This window comes from Oncorhynchus kisutch, linkage group LG11 (genome assembly GCF_002021735.2).
Source record: "Oncorhynchus kisutch isolate 150728-3 linkage group LG11, Okis_V2, whole genome shotgun sequence".
NCBI lineage: Eukaryota > Metazoa > Chordata > Actinopteri > Salmoniformes > Salmonidae > Oncorhynchus > Oncorhynchus kisutch.
Window position 1 is genome coordinate 69,697,776 of NC_034184.2, and position 20,227 is coordinate 69,718,002.

The 20,227-nt window shown below is 41.5% G+C and overlaps 1 protein-coding gene across 1 annotated transcript in view; it reads left to right on the forward strand.

Annotated features, from left to right (window-relative positions):
• Positions 1–8,833: 8,833 nt before the first annotated feature.
• Positions 8,834–20,227, forward strand: part of LOC109899319 (rho GTPase-activating protein 18-like) — a 48,962-nt gene continuing 37,568 nt past the window's right edge. Inside the window, exon 1 of the mRNA XM_020494440.2 lies at positions 8,834–9,130. Within this exon, the coding sequence (XP_020350029.1) occupies positions 9,009–9,130 (122 nt within the window). The 5' untranslated portion in view covers positions 8,834–9,008. The remainder of the gene's footprint in view (positions 9,131–20,227) is intronic.

A 20,227-nucleotide genomic window follows, 5' to 3' on the forward strand; every position in this document is an offset into this window, starting at 1 on the left:
AGACTCAGGACAACTGAGGTTTGGAGGAATACGCAGGTTTAAAGAGGAGTCCGTAATTTGCTTTCTAATAATCATAATCTTTTCCTCAAAGAAGTTCATGAATTTATCACTGCTAAAGTGAAAGTCATCCTCTCTTGGGGAATGCTGCTTTTTAGTTAGCTTTGCGACAGTATCAAAAAGGAATTTCGGATTGTTCTTATTTTCCTCAATTAAGTTAGAAAAATAGGATGATCGAGCAGCAGTAAGGGCTCTACGGTACTGCACGGTACCGTCCTTCCAAGCTAGTCGGAAGACTTCCAGTTTGGTGTGGTGCCATTTCCGTTCCAATTTTCTGGAAGCTTGCTTCAGAGCTCGGGTATTTTCTGTGTACCAGGGAGCTAGTTTCTTATGAGAATTTTTTTTAGTTTTTAGGGGTGCAACTGCATCTAGGGTATTGCGCAAGGTTAAATTGAGATCCTCAGTTAGGTGGTTAACTGATTTTTGTCCTCTGGCGTCCTTGGGTAGGCAGAGGGAGTCTGGAAGGGCATCAAGGAATCTTTGTGTTGTGTGTGAATTTATAGCACGACCTTTGATGTTCCTTGGTTGGGGTCTGAGCAGATTATTTGTTGCAATTGCAAACGTAATAAAATGGTGGTCCGATAGTCCAGGATTATGAGGAAAAACATTAAGATCCACCACATTTATTCCATGGGACAAAACTAGGTCCAGCGTATGACTGTGACAGTGAGTGGGTCCAGAGACATGTTGGACAAAACCCACTGAGTCGATGATGGCTCCGAAAGCCTTTTGGAGTGGGTCTGTGGACTTTTCCATGTGAATATTAAAGTCAAAGATTAGAATATTATCTGCTATGACTACAAGGTCCGATAGGAATTCAGGGAACTCAGTGAGAAACGCTGTATATGGCCCAGGAGGCCTGTAAACAGTAGCTATAAAAAGTGATTGAGTAGGCTGCATAGATTTCATGACTAGAAGCTCAAAAGACGAAAACGTATTTTTTGGGGGTAAATTGAAATTTGCTATCGTAAATGTTAGCAACACCTCCGCCTTTGCGGGATGCACGGGGGATATGGTCACTAGTGTAGCCAGGAGGTGAGGCCTCATTTAAAACAGTAAATTCATCAGGCTTAAGCCATGTTTCAGTCAGGCCAATCACATCAAGATTATGATCAGTGATTAGTTCATTGACTATAATTGCCTTTGAAGTAAGGGATCTAGCATTAAGTAGCCCTATTTTGAGATGTAAGGTATCATGATCTCTTTCAGTAATGACAGGAATGGAGGTGGTCTTTATCCTAGTGAGATTGCTAAGGCGAACACCGCCATGTTTAGTTTTGCCCAACCTAGGTCGAGGCACAGACACGGTCTCAATGGTGATAGCTGAGCTGACTACACTGACTGTGCTAGTGGCAGACTCCACTATGCTGGCAGGCTGGCTAACAGCCTGCTGCCTGGCCTGCACCCTATTTCATTGTGGAGCTAGAGGAGTTAGAGCCCTGTCTATGTTGGTAGATAAGATGAGAGCACCCCTCCAGCTAGGATGGAGTCCGTCACTCCTCAGCAGGTCAGGCTTGGTCCTGTTTGTGGGTGAGTCCCAGAAAGAGGGCCAATTATCTACAAATTCTAACTTTTGGGAGGGGCAGAAAACCAGCGATTGAGTTGTGAGACTCTGCTGTAGAGCTCATCACTCCCCCTAACTGGGAGGGGGCCAGAGACAATTACCCGATGCCGACACATCTTTCTAGCTGATATGCACGCATTTCCTTCTTAATGCTTTTGAGTTGTGTTATGACAAGGTTGGGGTGGTATACAGAATATAGCCCTATTTGGTAAAAGACCAAGTCCAAATTATGTCAAGAACAGCTCAAATAAGCAAAGAGAAACGACAGTCCATCATTAGTTTAAGACATGAAGGACAGTCAATGCGGAAAATTTCCAGAACCTTGAAAGTTTCTTCAAGTGCAGTCGCAAAAACCATCAACTGCTATGATGAAACTGGCTCTCATAAGGACCACCACAGGAATGGAAGACCCAGAGTTACCTCTGATGCAGAGGATAAGTTCATTAGAGTTACCAGCCTCAGAAATTGCAGCCCAAATGCTTCAGAGTTCAAGTAACAGACACATCTCAACGTCAACTTCAGAGGAGACTGCGTGAATCAGGCCTTCATGGTCGAATTGCTGCAACAACAAAAAAAACACCACTAAAGGACACCAATAAGAAGAAGAGACTTGCTTAAGCCAAGAAACAGAAGCAATTGACATTAGACCGGTGGAAATCTGTCCTTTGGTCTGATGAGTCCAAATTTGAGGAAAAGCAGCCAACCAGTGCTCAGCATATGTGGGAACTCTTTCAAGGCTGTTGGAAAAGCATTCCTCATAAAGCTTATTGAGAGAATCTGTGCAAAGCTGTCAAGGTCAAAGGGTGGCTACTTTTAATAATCTAAAATATATTTTGATTAACACTTTTTGGGTTACTACATGATTCCGTATGAGTTATTTCATACTATTTACTATTATTCTACAATGTTGAAAAAAGTAAAAAATAAAGAAAAGTGGGACTCTAACCCGGAAGCTTACAAGAAACCCTGCGACGAACCATCAAAGGCAAAGCGTCAATACAGGGCTAAGATTGAATCATGCTACACCGGCTCCGATGCTCGTCGGATGTGGCAGTGCTTGCAAACTATTACAGAGGGAAACACAGCCGCGAGCTGCCCAGTGGCACGAGCCTACCAGATGAGCTAAATCACTTCTATGCTCACTTCGAGGAGAGCAACACTGAGGCATGCATGAGAGCATCAGCTGATCCGGACGACTGTGATCACGCTCTCCGTAGCCGACGTGAGTAAGACGTTTAAACAGGTCAACATACACAAGGCTGCGAGGCCAGACGGATTATCAGGATGTGTGCTCCGGGCATGTGCTGACCAACTAGCAGGTGTCTTCACTGACATTTTCAACATGTCTCTGATTGTGTCTGTAATACCAACATGTTTCAAGCAGACCACCATAGACCCTGTGCCCAAGAACACAAAGGCAACCTGTATAAAATGTATCACTCCACTTTAAACAATGCCACTTAATATAATGTTTACATACCCTACATTCCTCATCTCATATGTATATACTGTACTCTATACCATCTACTGCATCTTGCCATCTTTATGTAATACATGTATCACTAGCCACATTAAACAATGCCGCTTTTATGTGTTTACATACCCTACATTACTCATCTCATATGTATATACTGTACTCATGTATATACCATCTACTGCATCTTGCCTATGCCGTTCTGTACCATCACTCATTCATATATCTTTATGTACATATTCTTCATCCCTTCACACTTGTGTGTATAAGGTAGTTGTTGTGAAATTGTTAGGTTAGATTACTCGTTGGTTATTACTGCATTGTCAGAACTAAAATTTATTTTATTTTAAATGACTACAGACCCGTAGCACTCACATCTGTAGCCATGAAGTGCTTTGAAAGGCTGGTAATGGCTCACATCAACACCATTATCCCAGAAACCCTAGACCCACTCCAATTTGCATACCGCGCAAACAGATCCACAGATGATGCAAACTCTATTGCACTCCACACTGTCCTTTCCCACCTGGACAAAAGGAACATCTATGTGAGAATGCTATTCATTGACTACAGCTCAGCGTTCAACAACATAGTACCCTCAAAGCTCATCACTAAGCTAAGGAACCTGGGACTAAACACCTCCCTCTGCACCTGGATCCTGGACTTCCCGACGGGTCTCCCCCAGGTGGTGGGTAGGTAGCAACACATCTGCCACACTGATCCTCAACACTAGAGCTCCCCAGGGGTGCGTGCTCAGTCCCCTCCTGTACTCCCTGTTCACCAACGACTGCATGGACAGGCACAAGTCCAACACCATCATTAAGTTTGCAGATGACACAACAGTGGTAGGCATGATCACCGACAACGATGAGGCAGCCTATAGAGAGGAGGTCAGAGGCCTGGCCGGGTGGTGCCAGAATAACTACCTATCCCTCAACATAACTAAGACTAAGGAGATGATTGTGGACTACAGGAAAAGGAGCACCGAGAACGTCCCCATTCTCATCGACGGGGCTGTAGTGGAGCAGGTTGAGAGCTTCAAATTCCTTGGTGTCCACATCAACAACAAACTAGAATGGTCCAAACACACCCAGACAGTCGTGAAGAGGGCACAACAAAGCCTATTCCCCCTCAGAAAACTAAAAAGATTTGGCATGGGTCCTGAGATCCTCAAAAGGTTCTACAGCTGCAACATCGAGAGCATCCTGACCGGTTGCATCACTGCCTGGTACGGAGGGCACTTCAGAGGGTAGTGCGTACCGCTCAATACATCACTGGGGCAAAGCTGCCTGCCATCCAGGACCTCTACACCAGGCAGTGTCAGAGGAAGACCCTAAAAATGTACATGAGCCACAGACTGTTCTCTCTACTACCGCATGGCAAGTGGTACCGGAGTGTCAAGTCTAGGACAAAAAGGGCTTCTCAACAGTTTTTACCCCCAAGCCATAAGACTTCTGAACAGGTAACCAATAGTTACCCGGACTATTTGCATTGTGTGCCCTCCCTCAGCCCCTCTTTTATGCAGCTGCTACTCTCTGTTCATCATATATACATAGTCACTTTAACCATACCTACATGTACATACAACCTCAATAAGCCTTGACTAACCGGTGTCTGTATGTAGCCTTGCTACTCTTATTTTAAAATGTATTTTTACTGTTGTTTTATTTCTTTACTTACCTACACACACACACATAAAAAAAATTCACACTATTGGTTATAGCCTGTAAGTAAGCATTTCACTGTAAGGTCTACACCTTACAGTTGTATTTGGCGCACGTGACAAATACACTTTGATTTGATTTGATTCTGACATTTTTTTCAGTGCAATGTGAGTTATTAGTCAGTATGTGTAACGAATATGCTGAGAGTTGAGAAGCAGGTGCAACGTTTAATAAAACAACAAACATGGAACGAGACAACTTAACAGTAGCGTCTACGCATAAACACAGGAACAATACTGACTGGGGAAAGAACCTAAGGGAGTGCCAGATATAGGGGAGGTAATAAGTGAGGTAATGGAGTCCAAGTGTGCCTCATGATGACGTGCAGGTGCGCATAATGATTGATGCCAGGTGTGCGGAAATGATAGATCCCAGGACCGGTGGTTAGTATACCGGCGACGTCAAACACCGGAGGGGAGGAGCGGTAGTAGACGTGACAGGATGGCAATGTAACATTAGCGATCTGTCTGTTTCCCTAGCTAATTCCCTACTTTTCACACTGACAAAATAATAAGCATCTCTAACATTACAGGCTTCACTGTCATGGTGCACAGTAGAGGTCTAGGGGGACCGATCCGCCCCAGCAACTCTCACCGGCAGTCACAAAATGTTATTTTAGGCGTATGTGATGCAGCTCACTTTCCAGACATGGTCTTAGCAATGTTGCACCCTATAGGCAATAACAAATGCACAAAAATTCCCACATGGCCCTTCCATACAGGGCTATATCAGCCAATATGCTAGATGTAGTTTGAAGAGAGCAAAGTTGGAGAGACTTGCACTTTCTCTTTAGCTATTTTTATAGCCTACCTTTTAGGAGTGGGAAGATTTTCAGACGGAGAAATAAGGGTGATCAATATTTAGGCTATAAGCCTTATCAAAGGCTTATTTAGGAGGTATATTCCCTCGGAAAGATAACTGCCCTATGCCTCTCCACCCATGCATAGGCTATTAGCCTACTCTATTTAATGGAGACCACAATCGCACCTGATCTCGCAGGTAAGGATACTGAACTGGAAGCAGAAGGAATGATGACAGAGACACTTGCTACATTTTGCATAGGCCTATAGGATATAGCCTACTTTTAAGGAGGAGTATTTGCAGGCAGAGACAAATAAATGGGTATTCAAAACTCATTGAAAATGAAAAGACGTTGTGCCTTTTCCTTTTCAATTAGCATTGATTACCTTCTTTTTTTTTTGCACTTCGACTCACGTTGGTTGAGCGCCCTCCACTTCTTTCCATTATCAATATTTATTTACAGACACTGTAGTAAACTACGGTCTAATCATGCTTAGGTTAATTTCATACTCAAGTTAACTGCCACGTGATTCTCCACCCATGTAGGCAGCCTACTCTATTTCAATGAGACTGCACATACTAGGCGCACTTGAACTTTCACGCCTAACTAGCAGGGAATTCTGAGTGTGTGATTTTAATATAATAGGTAGGCTAACGCATACAAAGCAGAAAGAGGAATGTTTCCAAATAATCTGTGGAACAAAAAAAATGTTTCATCCCAAAGTCGTCTGTCTGACCGGCAACTCCCTCCAACCACACTGATCTCCTTAGGCATCCTGCAGGAATGCAGCCCTCTAGTGTAGTCAGTACACAAATCTATGCTCATCAGATCATCAGGATCTTAGCAGGATCTTATGCTCATCGTGTCAAAGCAGGATCAGAAGGTGACAGGGGTCCCAGCAGGGTCAGACAGCCAGGGATAACCAGTCTATGAGGCTCAGGTGAATTCTGCCGTATATTAACAATATCAGTGAATTATACAAAATGTTCCATCTTGAATTGATGGCTAGACCTACAGTAGCTACAGGACAGCAGTTTAATCTTAAAGCTACAATCTGGGTTCATGGACGAACGGTAATTACACTTATTGAACCAATGATTCTATTATTGGATAATATAATGTACACCAAGGTAATTATGCCTCATTTTAGGAGGATCAGATGGTGACAGGGGTCTCAGCAGGGTCAGGCAGCCAGGGAAGACCAGTCTTTGAGGAGGTGATGTGAATTTTTGCAGATACAACACTTTATCCTCTCTGTCTAGCAAACACTGGACAAGCCAGATGCTATTTTACGGCAGTCTGTCAAACCTCCAAACTTGACTTCCAAACTGCATCAAGGGTTGATAGAGGCTTTTCCCGATGACACAAAACATGTAAAACAAAAATGTGAGGAAGACCTGGTGAAGCTATTGATGATAATGAATGGATAAAGATGTGTTTGAATGCCCAGTCATGTTCGTATCATCTCAGACATAAATTACTGCAGTTTAAGACCATCCATAAACGTACTATATGCCAGTGAAACTGAATTACATGCACTCAGAAATGTCCTTCCTCTGCTGGTGTAACAGTATAGCTTCTGTGCCTCCCCTCGCCCCTACCTGGGCTTGAACCAGGGACCCTCTGCACACATCAACAACTGACACCCACGAAGCATCGTTACCCATCGCTCCACAAAGGCCATGGCCCTTGCAGTGCAAGGGGAACCACTACTTCAAGGTCTCAGAGCAAGTGACGTCACCGATTGAAATGCTATTAGCGTGCACCACCGCTAACTAGCTAGCCATTTCACATCGGTTACACTGGAGGTGTAAAACACAAAAGGGGACATATTTGCATATGTTATGGTCTTGTGAAAGCTGTCTGAATTCTAGCAAAGAGTTATTTTGTTCTTTTATCGCAGCATGTCTACCGATTCTCCCTTCTCCCTCTTTTTGTTTGCTTAGAAATGTTGATACTGGAGACTGTTATCTGAAGAAACTGTGCAACTAAGCATTCATAGCAGCTAATAAATGCATTACCATTAATTTGAAGCTTGGTTATCCTCCCCCGATGTCAAGTTATGTATCACTAGATTTGATTTATTACAAGATTAAGGCTATACTATATGGAATACAGTCCGAATAAAGGAGTATGTATTGAAAACATGCCCAAGTTAGGGGAGATCCCCATTTAGGCAATCCCTAGCTGCTGGGCTGCTCAGTCCTGGCCCTGGGGGTCTGCTGTCCTGTGGGGTGTCTCTCTCGCCTTGACCTAACACACCCGACACCAATAAGATTCTAAAGCTGAGTGGGGTGTGTTGGTTTGGGGCGCTGCAGTGTGGTGGACCCATAGGGACAGGATGGGGCGGCCCAGCTCTTTTGTGTGCAAGTAAAAAAGAGCTCTAAAGTACTATTAGTCCTATGAGATTAATTATATGGAGGATTTGCTGTTTCTGTGTGTAAATGTATATTTAAGGTGTATGTGGTTATTTTTTGTATTTTGCATGTTGTATTTTTTTCTAAATCAAAGGTGTGAACTGCGAAGGAAATTGTGTTGGGAGAGAGTTGAGTTATTGACTAGTCTGGTGGGGGTCTAGAGTGCAGGCGGCTTGGGCAGGCTGGTCGATCTGGCTGAAATTTGATATAGAGGATGTCTTAATAAAGCCAATCAAAACTCTTTGTATTTTTTTCTTCAAGAGTTGTTCATTTGTTAGGCTATTGGTTCAATACCATTGGCATAAGGAGAGTCACTACCTATCATGTAACTTGTGTGAGAGCTTGCTGAATAACACCCCACGTGGACCTCTCTTCTGTCATCACACCATTTATTAAACTTGTATGGGATGGTACATACCTTTCCCACTATGTGAACTCAGGGGAGACCATAGCAGCACAATGACAGATGAGGTGGTGGTTCTATAATCTCTCAACTGACTGAATGTCAACAAAACAATTGCACATGTAAAACATTTATGAAAAAGGGGTCAGAAAGATACCAGGGGGCATACAAAATCTCCACTGACCTTTCAAATCCTGTCACTTAATGAATTATATATTTATTCAGCTATATGGAAAGTAACTAGAACAATACACAAGAAGTTGAAGCACGAGCTAAAATAAACACGTGTACTAATGTTGACATGTGCCCATAGGCTTATCTCATTTACATATGGAAGCGAAACGTTTTATGCAAATAAGCTGATTGGACGTGCGGCATGATAGCGCCATACGCTCGACCCAGTGGTGTCGGATTTCACCGTGAGCAGGCGAGAGAGTGGCAGCGGTGGATCGCTTTATTTATTTTCTGTAAAGAGTAGCGTAGCGAGTGCCCAATGCGAAGTACACTAAACCCCGCCGGTTACAATAGCCAGGCGCCTACTTTGGTATGATACTTTGACAGTCAGCGATGGAAATCATAGACACGGGCAGTGTGATTTTAACAGCTTACCATTCATACGCACCGTCCAGGATACATTTGGTGGATGAGGGCTGTGCGACTCCGCTGTCTCCAAGACACTCTCCTTGCAGGTAACTGGCACGCCACCTAATCTTTATTGTTGGAAAAAAAACTACAGGATGTATATGAACTGTTTAACAACTACCATGGTGTTAGTATCCATATTCTTTGATGTAGCTTTTAAACAAATAGGACTGGGTAAGGTGCTCTGTGAGCGTGGGAAAACAATTGGGTCTCTGCAGTCAGTTTACTGCCTCTCTACTTGCAGTGATGATGAGTAGCCTAGCCTAGATCTATCCAAAAAGCTTTAAAGATGTTCATGCATTTATGGAATTGTTGCATTGGTTTCTACTGAAATGTCTTGTTTCTGTACACAACCACCATATATATGGGATTGTAACATCTCGGGCATAGTTCTGACACCCTCAGGACCCGAAGTGCTTTTCAAGGGTATCAAACAAACATGTGCTAATAAGAAGACACTCTATTTGATGCAATAAGAAGACACTCTATTGGATGCAATAAGAAGACACTCTATTGGATGCAATAAGAAGACACTCTTGGATGCAATAAGAAGACACTCTTGGATGCAATAAGAAGACACTCTATTGGATGCAATAAGAAGACATACTATTGGATGCAATAAGAAGACATACTATTGGATGCAATAAGAAGACACTCTATTGGATGCAATAAGAAGACACTCTATTGGATGCAATAAGAAGACACTCTATTGGATGCAATAAGAAGACACTCTTGGATGCAATAAGAAGACACTCTTGGATGCAATAAGAAGACACTCTTGGATGCAATAAGAAGACACTCTTGGATGCAATAAGAAGACACTCTATTGGATGCAATAAGAAGACATACTATTGGATGCAATAAGAAGACACATGCAGGATGATGTTAGTTCCTGGCACTGATTTTTGAAGTCAGTTTTACATTGTAGGTTCTGATGGGTATAGGCCAGGATTTTGGTATGGTTACCTGACCTCAAATCAACAATTTGAACAGCAGGATATCTCAAACTGTTCCGTCCTTCCCTTGATTTGGTGCCTCGGGGGTATTTAGAGACTTGACTAATTGTTGAAACTTCCATCTACATAGTCTGCAATTCAATAACTTTACAAAAAAGGAAGGCTGTACAACATACCATTAAAAACCCTGTATAATTATGTATCCTGAATATTTAATCAAAGGAGACTGACAACATTGTTTAGATGGAAAGGGGGGGAAGTATACCTCACTTTCAGGTCAGTCCAACAAGACACTCACTTTGCAGACAGTCACTTGGCAGTCGCCCCACAGAGCACAAGGTGGCATTTAAAAACGCTTATGTCTGAGTACGACCATTGAACATAACAACTGTAATTATGTGTATTAAATCATTACAACTAGCCATTTTTATAGACACGCATAAAGAAAAGGAATAGCAAATTGTTCAGGTTTCAGTGGTGGATTTAACACGCCAATAGTTTATGATTGCTGTGGAGCAGCTTATTAATTAGGGCACACCGTAGCAAAAAAAACCGAAAATCAGCGTTTCTTATGAACGAATTCAGGAGTCCCTCCCTGTTTCAATCCATTTTCTTCTGTTTGTTGCCTAATGAATACGACCGTGGATTGTTTGGACTGCAAACTGACTTAACCTAGCTGTGTGTATGTTAAAGTTGGCTGTATTTTACGTCATTGGCAGAGCTACATTCATTTGGCATTGAACTGGAATATTTATTGATGGAGTGCTCTGTCTGTTATGGTGTTTGGAGTTGGAAAGTAACCACTGTACTGTAAATGCAGTCTTCAGACAACTTTCATGGTCTCTCTGGCTCTTTCCCCATTCTAACTATGAATTAATTACATCAACTGTGTGTGTGTGTGTGTGTGTGTGTGTGTGTGTGTGTGTGTGTGTGTGTGTGTGTGTGTGTGTGTGTGTGTGTGTGTGTGTGTGTGTGTGAATATTAGACCAAAAGAAGGAAGATTAAATATTACTTGTACTTATATACATTTTATTGAACCTAAATCAGACCATGAGCCAGGAAAATGAACTCACGCACATCATTGACTAGATGTTCTGTTATTTGAACACTTTCTTTAGAATTCACTCTATTTCCAAGGATCTGTGTGAGAGCTGTTGACTTGTACGGTGGCGGGTACAAAACATGATGTCTGTGCTGACAGTATGTTCCATTTGCTGCCCCACCTGAACAACTCAAGAACATCTAATCTCCCAGCATGGCCAGTTTGCCCAGATGCTTGCTTTGTTTGGCCACTTGTCCCCAGTGTGCGTGCGCATTTGTGCCTGTGTGTCATCGGGGGGTGATGATAGTGATGTCAGCCCCGAGCTACCCAGGGTCAGGCACCGATAAAGGAGCCACCTCGTCTTGTGTGGCATGCCAAAAAGTTGGCGCACCCACATCCATTAGGTCTGAAAATATTTACATTATCCGAGACACATTTGGTGTTTACCCTTAGATAGTTTGAGGTCCTTAGATATGTCAAATCGGTCTTGCTCTTGAATTAATTTATGCTTTTTTGGTGTGAAAGATGATCTGTTTTTCTGTGGGTATTATGGCGGAAATTGTCAAAATATTTTGGGGTGATCATATCTGATGGCGGTTGTGTGTTGATAAGACAAAAACTGCTACCTGTTTTCACATGGAACTATGCTTTGGCTACCAGTACAAGGTTAGATAAATATTAAGGGCATGGTGGTTCTCTGTCTCTCTGCTGTTTATACAACTGTATCAGAACAATCTCTTATGTTCATTTTGTATGTATCTACTGTATGTACTGAAGCAACTATCAGAGGAATTATTTTTTACGACAACCATTAGTCATTATGAGTGATTCCGTATGAAACCAGGACAAAAAACGAAGTATCTCTGCTACTTTTTAAAGTTTTGATCCAATTTGTACACATTACCAACAGAGTGAATGGGAAAATAGATTCAAAATGTTCGCCCTCTGTTGGTGATTTCCTAAATGTGGCATGATACAAGTAAAAAGTGGGCTGTGATGGGTTACATAGCCTATTGTGCCAATTTCTCTGTATAAAATGGGTCATCATTTTAAAACTAGCAAATATCCCACTCTGGAACTTTTACATGGCTGTAGAGTATATTATGTTATGTATATTATGTTCTCTATATATATATTTTTTTTTTCAAGAATTAATGAACAAATTTTATTTTAAAATTGTATGTATATATACACACACACACACAAGTATGTGGACACAATTTCAAATTAATGGATTTGGCTATTTCTATGGCTTTTCATGGCCGAGCAGCCGCGCACAAGGCTAAGATCACGATGCGCAATGCCAAGCGTCGGCTGGAATGGTGTAAAGCTCCCTGACATAGAACTCTGGAGCAGTGGAGATGTGTTCTCTGGAGTGATGAATCACACTTCACCAACTGGCAGTCCGACTAACGAATCTGGGTCTGGAGGATGCCAGGAGAACGCTACCTGACCCAATGCAAGGTGTCAACTGTAAAGTTTGGTGGAGGAGGAATAATGGTGTGTGGCTGTTTTTCATGGTTCGTGCTCGGCCCCTTAGTTCCAGCATACAATCACATTCTAGATGATTCTGTGCTTCCAACTTTGTGGCAACAGTTTAGGGAAGGCCCTTTCCTGTTACAGCATGACAATGCCACCGTGCACAAAGCGAGGTCCATACAGAAATGGTTTGTCGAGATCGGTGTGGAAGAACTTCACTGGTCTGCACAGAGCCCTGACCTCAACCCCATCGAACACCTTTGGGATTAATTGGAACGCTGACTGTGAGCCAGTCCAAATCGCACAACATCTGTGCCCGACCTCACTAAATATCTTGTGGCTGATTGGAAGCAAGTCCCCGCAGCAATGTTCCAACATCTAGTGGAAAGCCTTCGCAGAAGAGGGGAGGCTGTTATAGCAGCAAAGTGGGGACCAACTCCATATTAATGATCTTGGTATGAGATTTTCGACCAGCAGGTGTCCACATACATTTGAGAGAGCGAGAGATGTAGCACCAAAAATGAAACATTATGGAGTCTTAAAAAGGCCTGGGAAAGGCCAACATGTCATAAATATGCCAACTTTGATTCAGTATTTCTCAATTATGCTTTTAGATGCAAATGTCAATAAACCTTCAAAGGACCATTCTATGGATAAAATGTAGTGAATAATAAAAAATAATTGTCCTGGTTTTGTATGCAACCACTCTTATGCCATTATCATCATGCCATTATAGTCATGCCATTAAAATTGGATTACTATTCATCTCAAGATTTGAGAAATAACTTTTAAGCAAGGAGAGTCTGTCTAAGAACAGAAGTCTGTCTGGAATCAAGTTTGCCATATTACACCAGGACAATTCATCAAAACATCATTGACACTCACTGCTTTAGCTGTTATAGTTGTATTTCATCCAGGCCACTGAAGCCAGTGTTTTTTGGAGGGGGTTAGTCTATTTTTAGGAGAGCTCAGCTTTCACTCTTGACTGCTTTATTAGCCACTTCATGAACCAGTTGATTTATAGTCTCAAATGAATCTCCCTATCTAACACTGTCTGAAGTGGCACAGAAGGTAACGATTGTTGGCCACGTAAATCAAAGGCTATTTGTAAAGGACACAGCTGGTCATACCACCACGACTGATGTGATAAAATAGAAAAGTGGCACAATTTTTTTACTCATTGGATCAGATAAAACAGAGGAGTGTGCTGCTATACACTGAGATTGTGTGTGTCTCACTTCCAGGTAACATAATTCCCATATGCTAAAGGCTGGAGATGTTTGTGTGTGTGGGTCTGTGTATCTTTTTGATGTGTGTGCTGACATTCGTTTCAGCACCGGCACGTGTGTGTAGGGGCATTTGGGTCACCGGCAGGATTACTTTCAAAGCTTATTCCCATAGAGTTGTGTGTGACACACAATGGTAACCTCTGGTACTCGGGTGTCTCCCTATGAATGTGCCTATTGTAGCCGGTGAAAGACAAGCTCTCCGCTCTCAACCGCCTTTGTGATAATTAATGGTATTGATGGCTGCAGGGTGTGCTATTGGGACTTCAGAGCTGTTTTCACACACACACACACACACACACACACACACACACACACACACACACACACACACACACACACACACTACTGACATCTGTGGACATCCATATTGGGTGGCTATTTTTGGTGTTTTGATTACTTTTTTTGGGGGGGGGGGGGTGACTGTTTTGGCCTTTTGAACGACTGTGTTCTGGTTTCAGATGACTCTATTTGGATGACTATTTTAGGTTTGGATAACGTTTAGATGACTGTATTTAGCTTTTTGGGTGACTTTCCTATTTTTGGGTTATGCACATTCAATGACTGACTTTGTCAATAAACTCTTTAATCGAAAAGCCACCCTGGCGCCAATCTATTTACAGTTGAAGTCGGAAGTTTACATACACTTAGGTTGGACTCATTAAAACTTGTTTTTCAACCACTCCACACATTTCTTGTTAACCAACTATAGTTTTGGCAAGTCAGTTAGGACATCTACTTTGTGCAAGACACAAGTAATTTTTCCAACAATTGTTTACAGACAGATTATTTCACTTAATTCACTGTATCAAAATTCCAGTGGGTCAGAAGTTTGCATACACTAAGTTGACTGTGCCTTTAAACAGCGTGGAAAATTTCAGAACATGGTGTCATGGCTTTAGAAGCTTCTGATAGGCTAATTGACATCATTTGAGTCAATTGGAGGTGTGCATGTATTTCAAGGCCTACCTTCAAACTCAGTGCCTCTTTGCTTGACAAAATGGGAAAATCAAAAGAAATCAGCCAAGACCTCCGAAAACAGTTGTAGACCCCCATGGGAGCAATTTCCAAACGCCTGAAGGTACCACGTTCATCTGTACAAACAACGGTACGGAAGTATAAACACCTTGGGATCATGCAGCCGTCATACCGCTCAGGAAGGAGACGCGTTCTGTCTCTTAGAGATGAACGTTCTTTGGTGCGAAAAGTGCAAATCAATCCCAGAACAACAGCAAAGGACCTTGTTAAGATGCTAGAGGAAACGGGTACAAAAGTATCTATATCCAGCTCAGCAAAGAAGAAGCACCTGCTCCAAAACTGCCATAAAATAGCCAGACTACGATTTGCAACTGCACATGGGGACAAAGATTTTACTTTTTGGAGAAATGTCCTCTGGTCTGATGAAACAAAAATAGAACTGTTTGGCCATAATGACCATTGTTATGTTTGGAGGAAAAAAGGGGATGCTTGCAAGCCGAAGAACACCATCCCAACCGTGAAGCACGGGGGTGGCAGCATCATGTTGTGGGTGTGCTTTGCTGCAGGATGGACTGGTGCACTTCACAAAATAGATGTTATCATGAGGATAGAAAATTATATGGATAATTCTATGCAACATCTCAAGACATCAGTCAGGAAGTTAAAGCTTAGTCGCAAATGGGTTCCAAATGGATAATGCCCCCAAGCATACTTCCAAAGTTGTGGCAAAATTGCTTAAGGACAACAGAGTCAAGGTATTGGAGTGGCCATCACAACGTCCTGACCTCAATCCTATTGAACATTTGTGGGCAGAACTGAAAAAGCATGTGCGAGCAAGGAGGCCTACAAACCTGCCTCAGTTACACCAGCTCTGTCAGGAGGAATGGGCCAAAATTCACCCAACCTATTGTGGGAAGCTTGTGGATGGCTACCCAAAACGTTTGACCCAAGTTAAACAATTTAAAGGCAATGCTACCAAATACTAATTGAGTATATGTAAACTTCTGAAAGAAATAAAAGCAGAAATAAATCATTCTCTCTACTATTATTCTGACATTTCACATTCTTAAAATAAAGTGGTGATCCTAACTGACCTAAGACTGGGAATTTTTACTAGGATTAAATGTCAGGAATTGTGAAACACCTTAGCCAAATACATTTAAACTCAGTTTATGTAAACTTCCAACTTCAACTGTATGTCCTATACTTCAACAAACGTGTCAGTTGTCGATGGTAGCTTTTCTGTAAAACACTTCCCATTTCAACGTAGGGAAATTCCACGGTGAGATGAACTTGTTTCACTTTAAAAATGTATGCCAAACTAAATCTTTGATTGCTAAGTTTAACAAACCATACACCCATATGCAGAAGTCTACTTTTAACAATTGCCACATAATTTGACTAAAACACACTTGAGGAACAGTGCAGATGCTAAGTTTAGTAACAGAATGACAGTCAAATCTCCCTTAGTTTGTGACCATGTTTTCAAAAATAATGTTAAATATCTATTCTGAATTAAGATTCGAAGAAAGATTGTGGTGTCAGCTATGATATGGAAAAATATCTTTCTGTTATGTTTCTGTTACTTACTACAGTAAGTGAAGTATGTTTTGTCCATATAAATTACATCAAATTGATCAGAAATACAGTGTAGACAAAGTCATTTACAACATGAACCATTGTAGCTGGAAACGGCAGACGCCTCACAAGTCCTCAACTGGCAGCTTCATTAAATATACCTGCAAAACACCAGTCTCAACGTCAACAGTGAAGAGGCGACTCCGGGAAGCTGGCCTTCTAGACAGAGTTCCTGTGTCTGTGTACTTTTTCCCATCTTAATCCTTTCTTTTTATTGACCAGTCTGAGATATGGCTTTTTCTTTGCAACTCTACCATCAAGGTCAGCATCCCGGAGTCGCCTCTTCACTGTTGACATTGAGACTGGTGTTTTGCGGGTACTATTTCATGAAGCTGGAATCTTTAACGTGGAAAGGGGAAAAAGTAATATTATTAGTTTTTCACAAGCATATCAAGATGGGCTATGAGCTGAACAGTAGACTATTTATACTGGCATGTTTTATTTACGAGATAAATTGGTCCATGCCAACTGCCAGCCACAAAAGAAAATCAGCCAGAATGTTTTTTGATATGTTGTAAATTTGAAAATGAATTATGCCCTTATTTCAGATTACTCTGATGTTTGTCAAAAGCTCTGACGAAGGCCGTGAAGACGATACGTAAAGCTTATTAAAGATCAGTGATACGATCAAGAGCAGTGTGCGGGTTCCTTCCTCTTTTCCTCATCTTATCCGGCTGTTGCCATGCACCTGCAAAAAAAGAGCTCAGATGTGCGAGTGCTTTTTGACTTTTGAATTTGACTTTGCAAACAACAAGAGGGCTTAATTGGAGTCTTTCTTTGGAGCCTAGACCTATTTTTAAATAACTTAGCCTACCTCAGCCAGTTATGAAGCTTATCAGCCTAATAGAAGTCAGATTTTTTTTATTAGGTCTACTTATAATTGCAACTGGTCAAAATGTAGCATCCTACATAAAACAATCATTTAAAGAAAAAAAGTCTGCACATTCAAACTAAAACAATGTAACTAAAAAGAAAGCGTACATTTTTAATTCCCAAACTCTAAAAGTAATTGGAAAGGTAGATACAAATTATGTATGACATTGTGGTTACAATACAGAACGTAGCCCATCATGCAAATGATTCCTATGAGCAGGACAATAGACTTTTTATAGCCCTGCTACTGTTGTGAAAATCCCTCAACTTGCAATGTATTTGATGCTAAAGTACTCTAAAGTGTTACATTTCTAACTCAAAACAGCATTTATTCATCAACATTTTTATGCTTTCGTTAAATCTTCATGATCTTCTTCCTTTTTTTCTGTAGCAATTTTCATGTATTTTTTTATTTTTGAATTTTACCCCTTTTTCTCCCCAATTTCGTGGTATTCAATTGTTGTAGTAGCTACTATCTTGTCTCATCGCTACAACTCCCGTACGGGTTCGGGAGAGACGAAGGTTGAAAGTCATGCGTCCTCCGATACACAACCCAACCAAGCCGCACTGCTTCTTAACACAGCGTGCATCCAACCCGGAAGCCAGCCGCACCAATGCGCCGGAGGAAACGCCGTGCACCTGGCCACCTTGGTTAGCGCACACTCAGCCCAGCCCGCCACAGGAGTCGCTGGTGCGCGATGAGACAAGGACACCCCTACCGACCAAGCCCTCCCTAACCCGGGCGAAGCTAGGCCAATTGTGCGTCGCCCCACGGACCTCCCGGTCGCGGCCGGGCGCGAACCCAGGGACTCTGATGGCACAGCTGGCGCTGCAGTACAGCGCCCTTAACCACTGCGCCACAAGGGCAACGGCTGATTAGTCTGTGAAGACGATGTTATTGAATGTCTTGGCAGCTTTGATCCATACCTGGGCCTGCAGGACACAACTTTCTTTGTTTGTCAGATGAATCATTGGGTCAAAACTACAGAACAATACAAAACAAGCGAACACACATGGTTAATGTTCTGAGAATGTTTTTTAAATAATATATAATATAATATAATATATATATATATATATATATATATATATATATATATACATATAGAAATAAATACAAAAATCTTACCGAGCCGTGATGCCTGCAGATTACAGATTGCCTTTGCTGGTCACTCATCATCTTCATTCATCAGTGAGTCAATGGCTTGAATAGTCATTGACTCACTCGCGCGTTGAAAAGTAAAGAGATGGCGTCACAATCCATGCCAGGCACACCTTTGAGCTCTGGAACTCCACCTCCGACAAGCAGAGTTAACATATAGTATGTGGTGGGTTCGTCAGGTTTTTGGTTCACCCTGACATTTCCATTCCTCTTCTGACAACAGAAATCGACCAACTGCTCATAGGGCACAGCAAGGGCCACCCAGACCATTATGCTGTTCTGCTATTCAAAGGATGTATAACCGAAGAGAGATACCACGAGTGGGCACAGAATACATAGCCTTCCCACTGTGGCCGTCTATTTCAGCACCGTTTCCGCTCTGCTCTGAGACAAGCATGGAGAAACTAAAATATTATAATTATATTATTATTAATTATATAAAAGCCCCTTAGATATTCTCACAGATCCTAATGGAAAATGCCCCTTAGATATTAATATAGTCATCCAATCCTCTAAATGTAATTATTGGCGGAGAGTCACATCATTTAAAAATGTATTTTTAGATATACTGTTAAAAATGGTGAAGGTGTTATTTATTTAAAGAGCATATTGAAGTTAAAAGCAAAAGCCAACAACTATTTTAGCACTGTTTCATGCTGCTCTGAGACAAGTACGACACAGGGATTCTTTAGCTAATTAGCCCAGTACTGTACTGCCGGATATCACGTTGTACAGCACCATATTTTCCGTTCCATCCTAACAGAAACCCAGAGGGTTTTTCGTTTTTCATGGAATAGGTACACCATAATATTAATCTAATTAATTAAGCAAGTACCAGTCAAAAGTTTGGACATACCTACTCATTCAAGTATATTTCTATATTTTTACTGTTTTCTACAATGTAGAATAATAGTGAGACATTACAACTGTAGCAGGTTTAACCCATCATGCAAATGTTTCCTATTAGCAGGACAATAGACTTTTATAACCAGGCTACTGTTGTGAAAATCCCTCAACTTGCGATGTATTCGATGCTAAAGTGCTCAAAAGTGTTAGAAATGTAACTCAAAACAGCAGTACAGTAATTATTCATCAACATCTTTATGCTTTCGTGAATAAAATAACAAGAAAAAGGACATTCAAATGTGGATGTTTATATTTCACTTAATCTCCATTTGGATATTGGTTAGACAAGAATAACAAAATTAGGGTGCAGAAATTTATACTCTTAGTGTAACCTTTATTTAACTAGGCAAGTCAGTTATGAACAAATTCTTATTTACAAGGACAGCCTACTCCTTCCTCGTAAATAGCCCAGTACTGTACTGCCGACTGACATTTTCTGTTCCAGCAAGTACCAGTCAAAAGTTTGGACATACCTACTCATTACTATTTTCTAATAGTGAAGACATCACCTCTATGAAATAACACATATGGAATCAGTTAAACAAATTCCTATTTACAGCCTACTCTTTACAGCCTACTTTTTCAGCCTACTCCTTCCTCCCCAACAGGGATTTGAACCCCGGTCTCCCTTGTGCCCCGCATTCTGTAGTACAGACATGGCCTGCTCTCCCTTATGTAAGGAATTATACTTTTTTTTTAATCATTATTTAATTAACAAAATGTGTTTATTTGTTTATTAGGCTACCGTGCAGTCTACAATACATACTGTAGTTAAACATGGGACTCAAAATGCAGATGTTGATTGTTATGGATCCATAACGAAT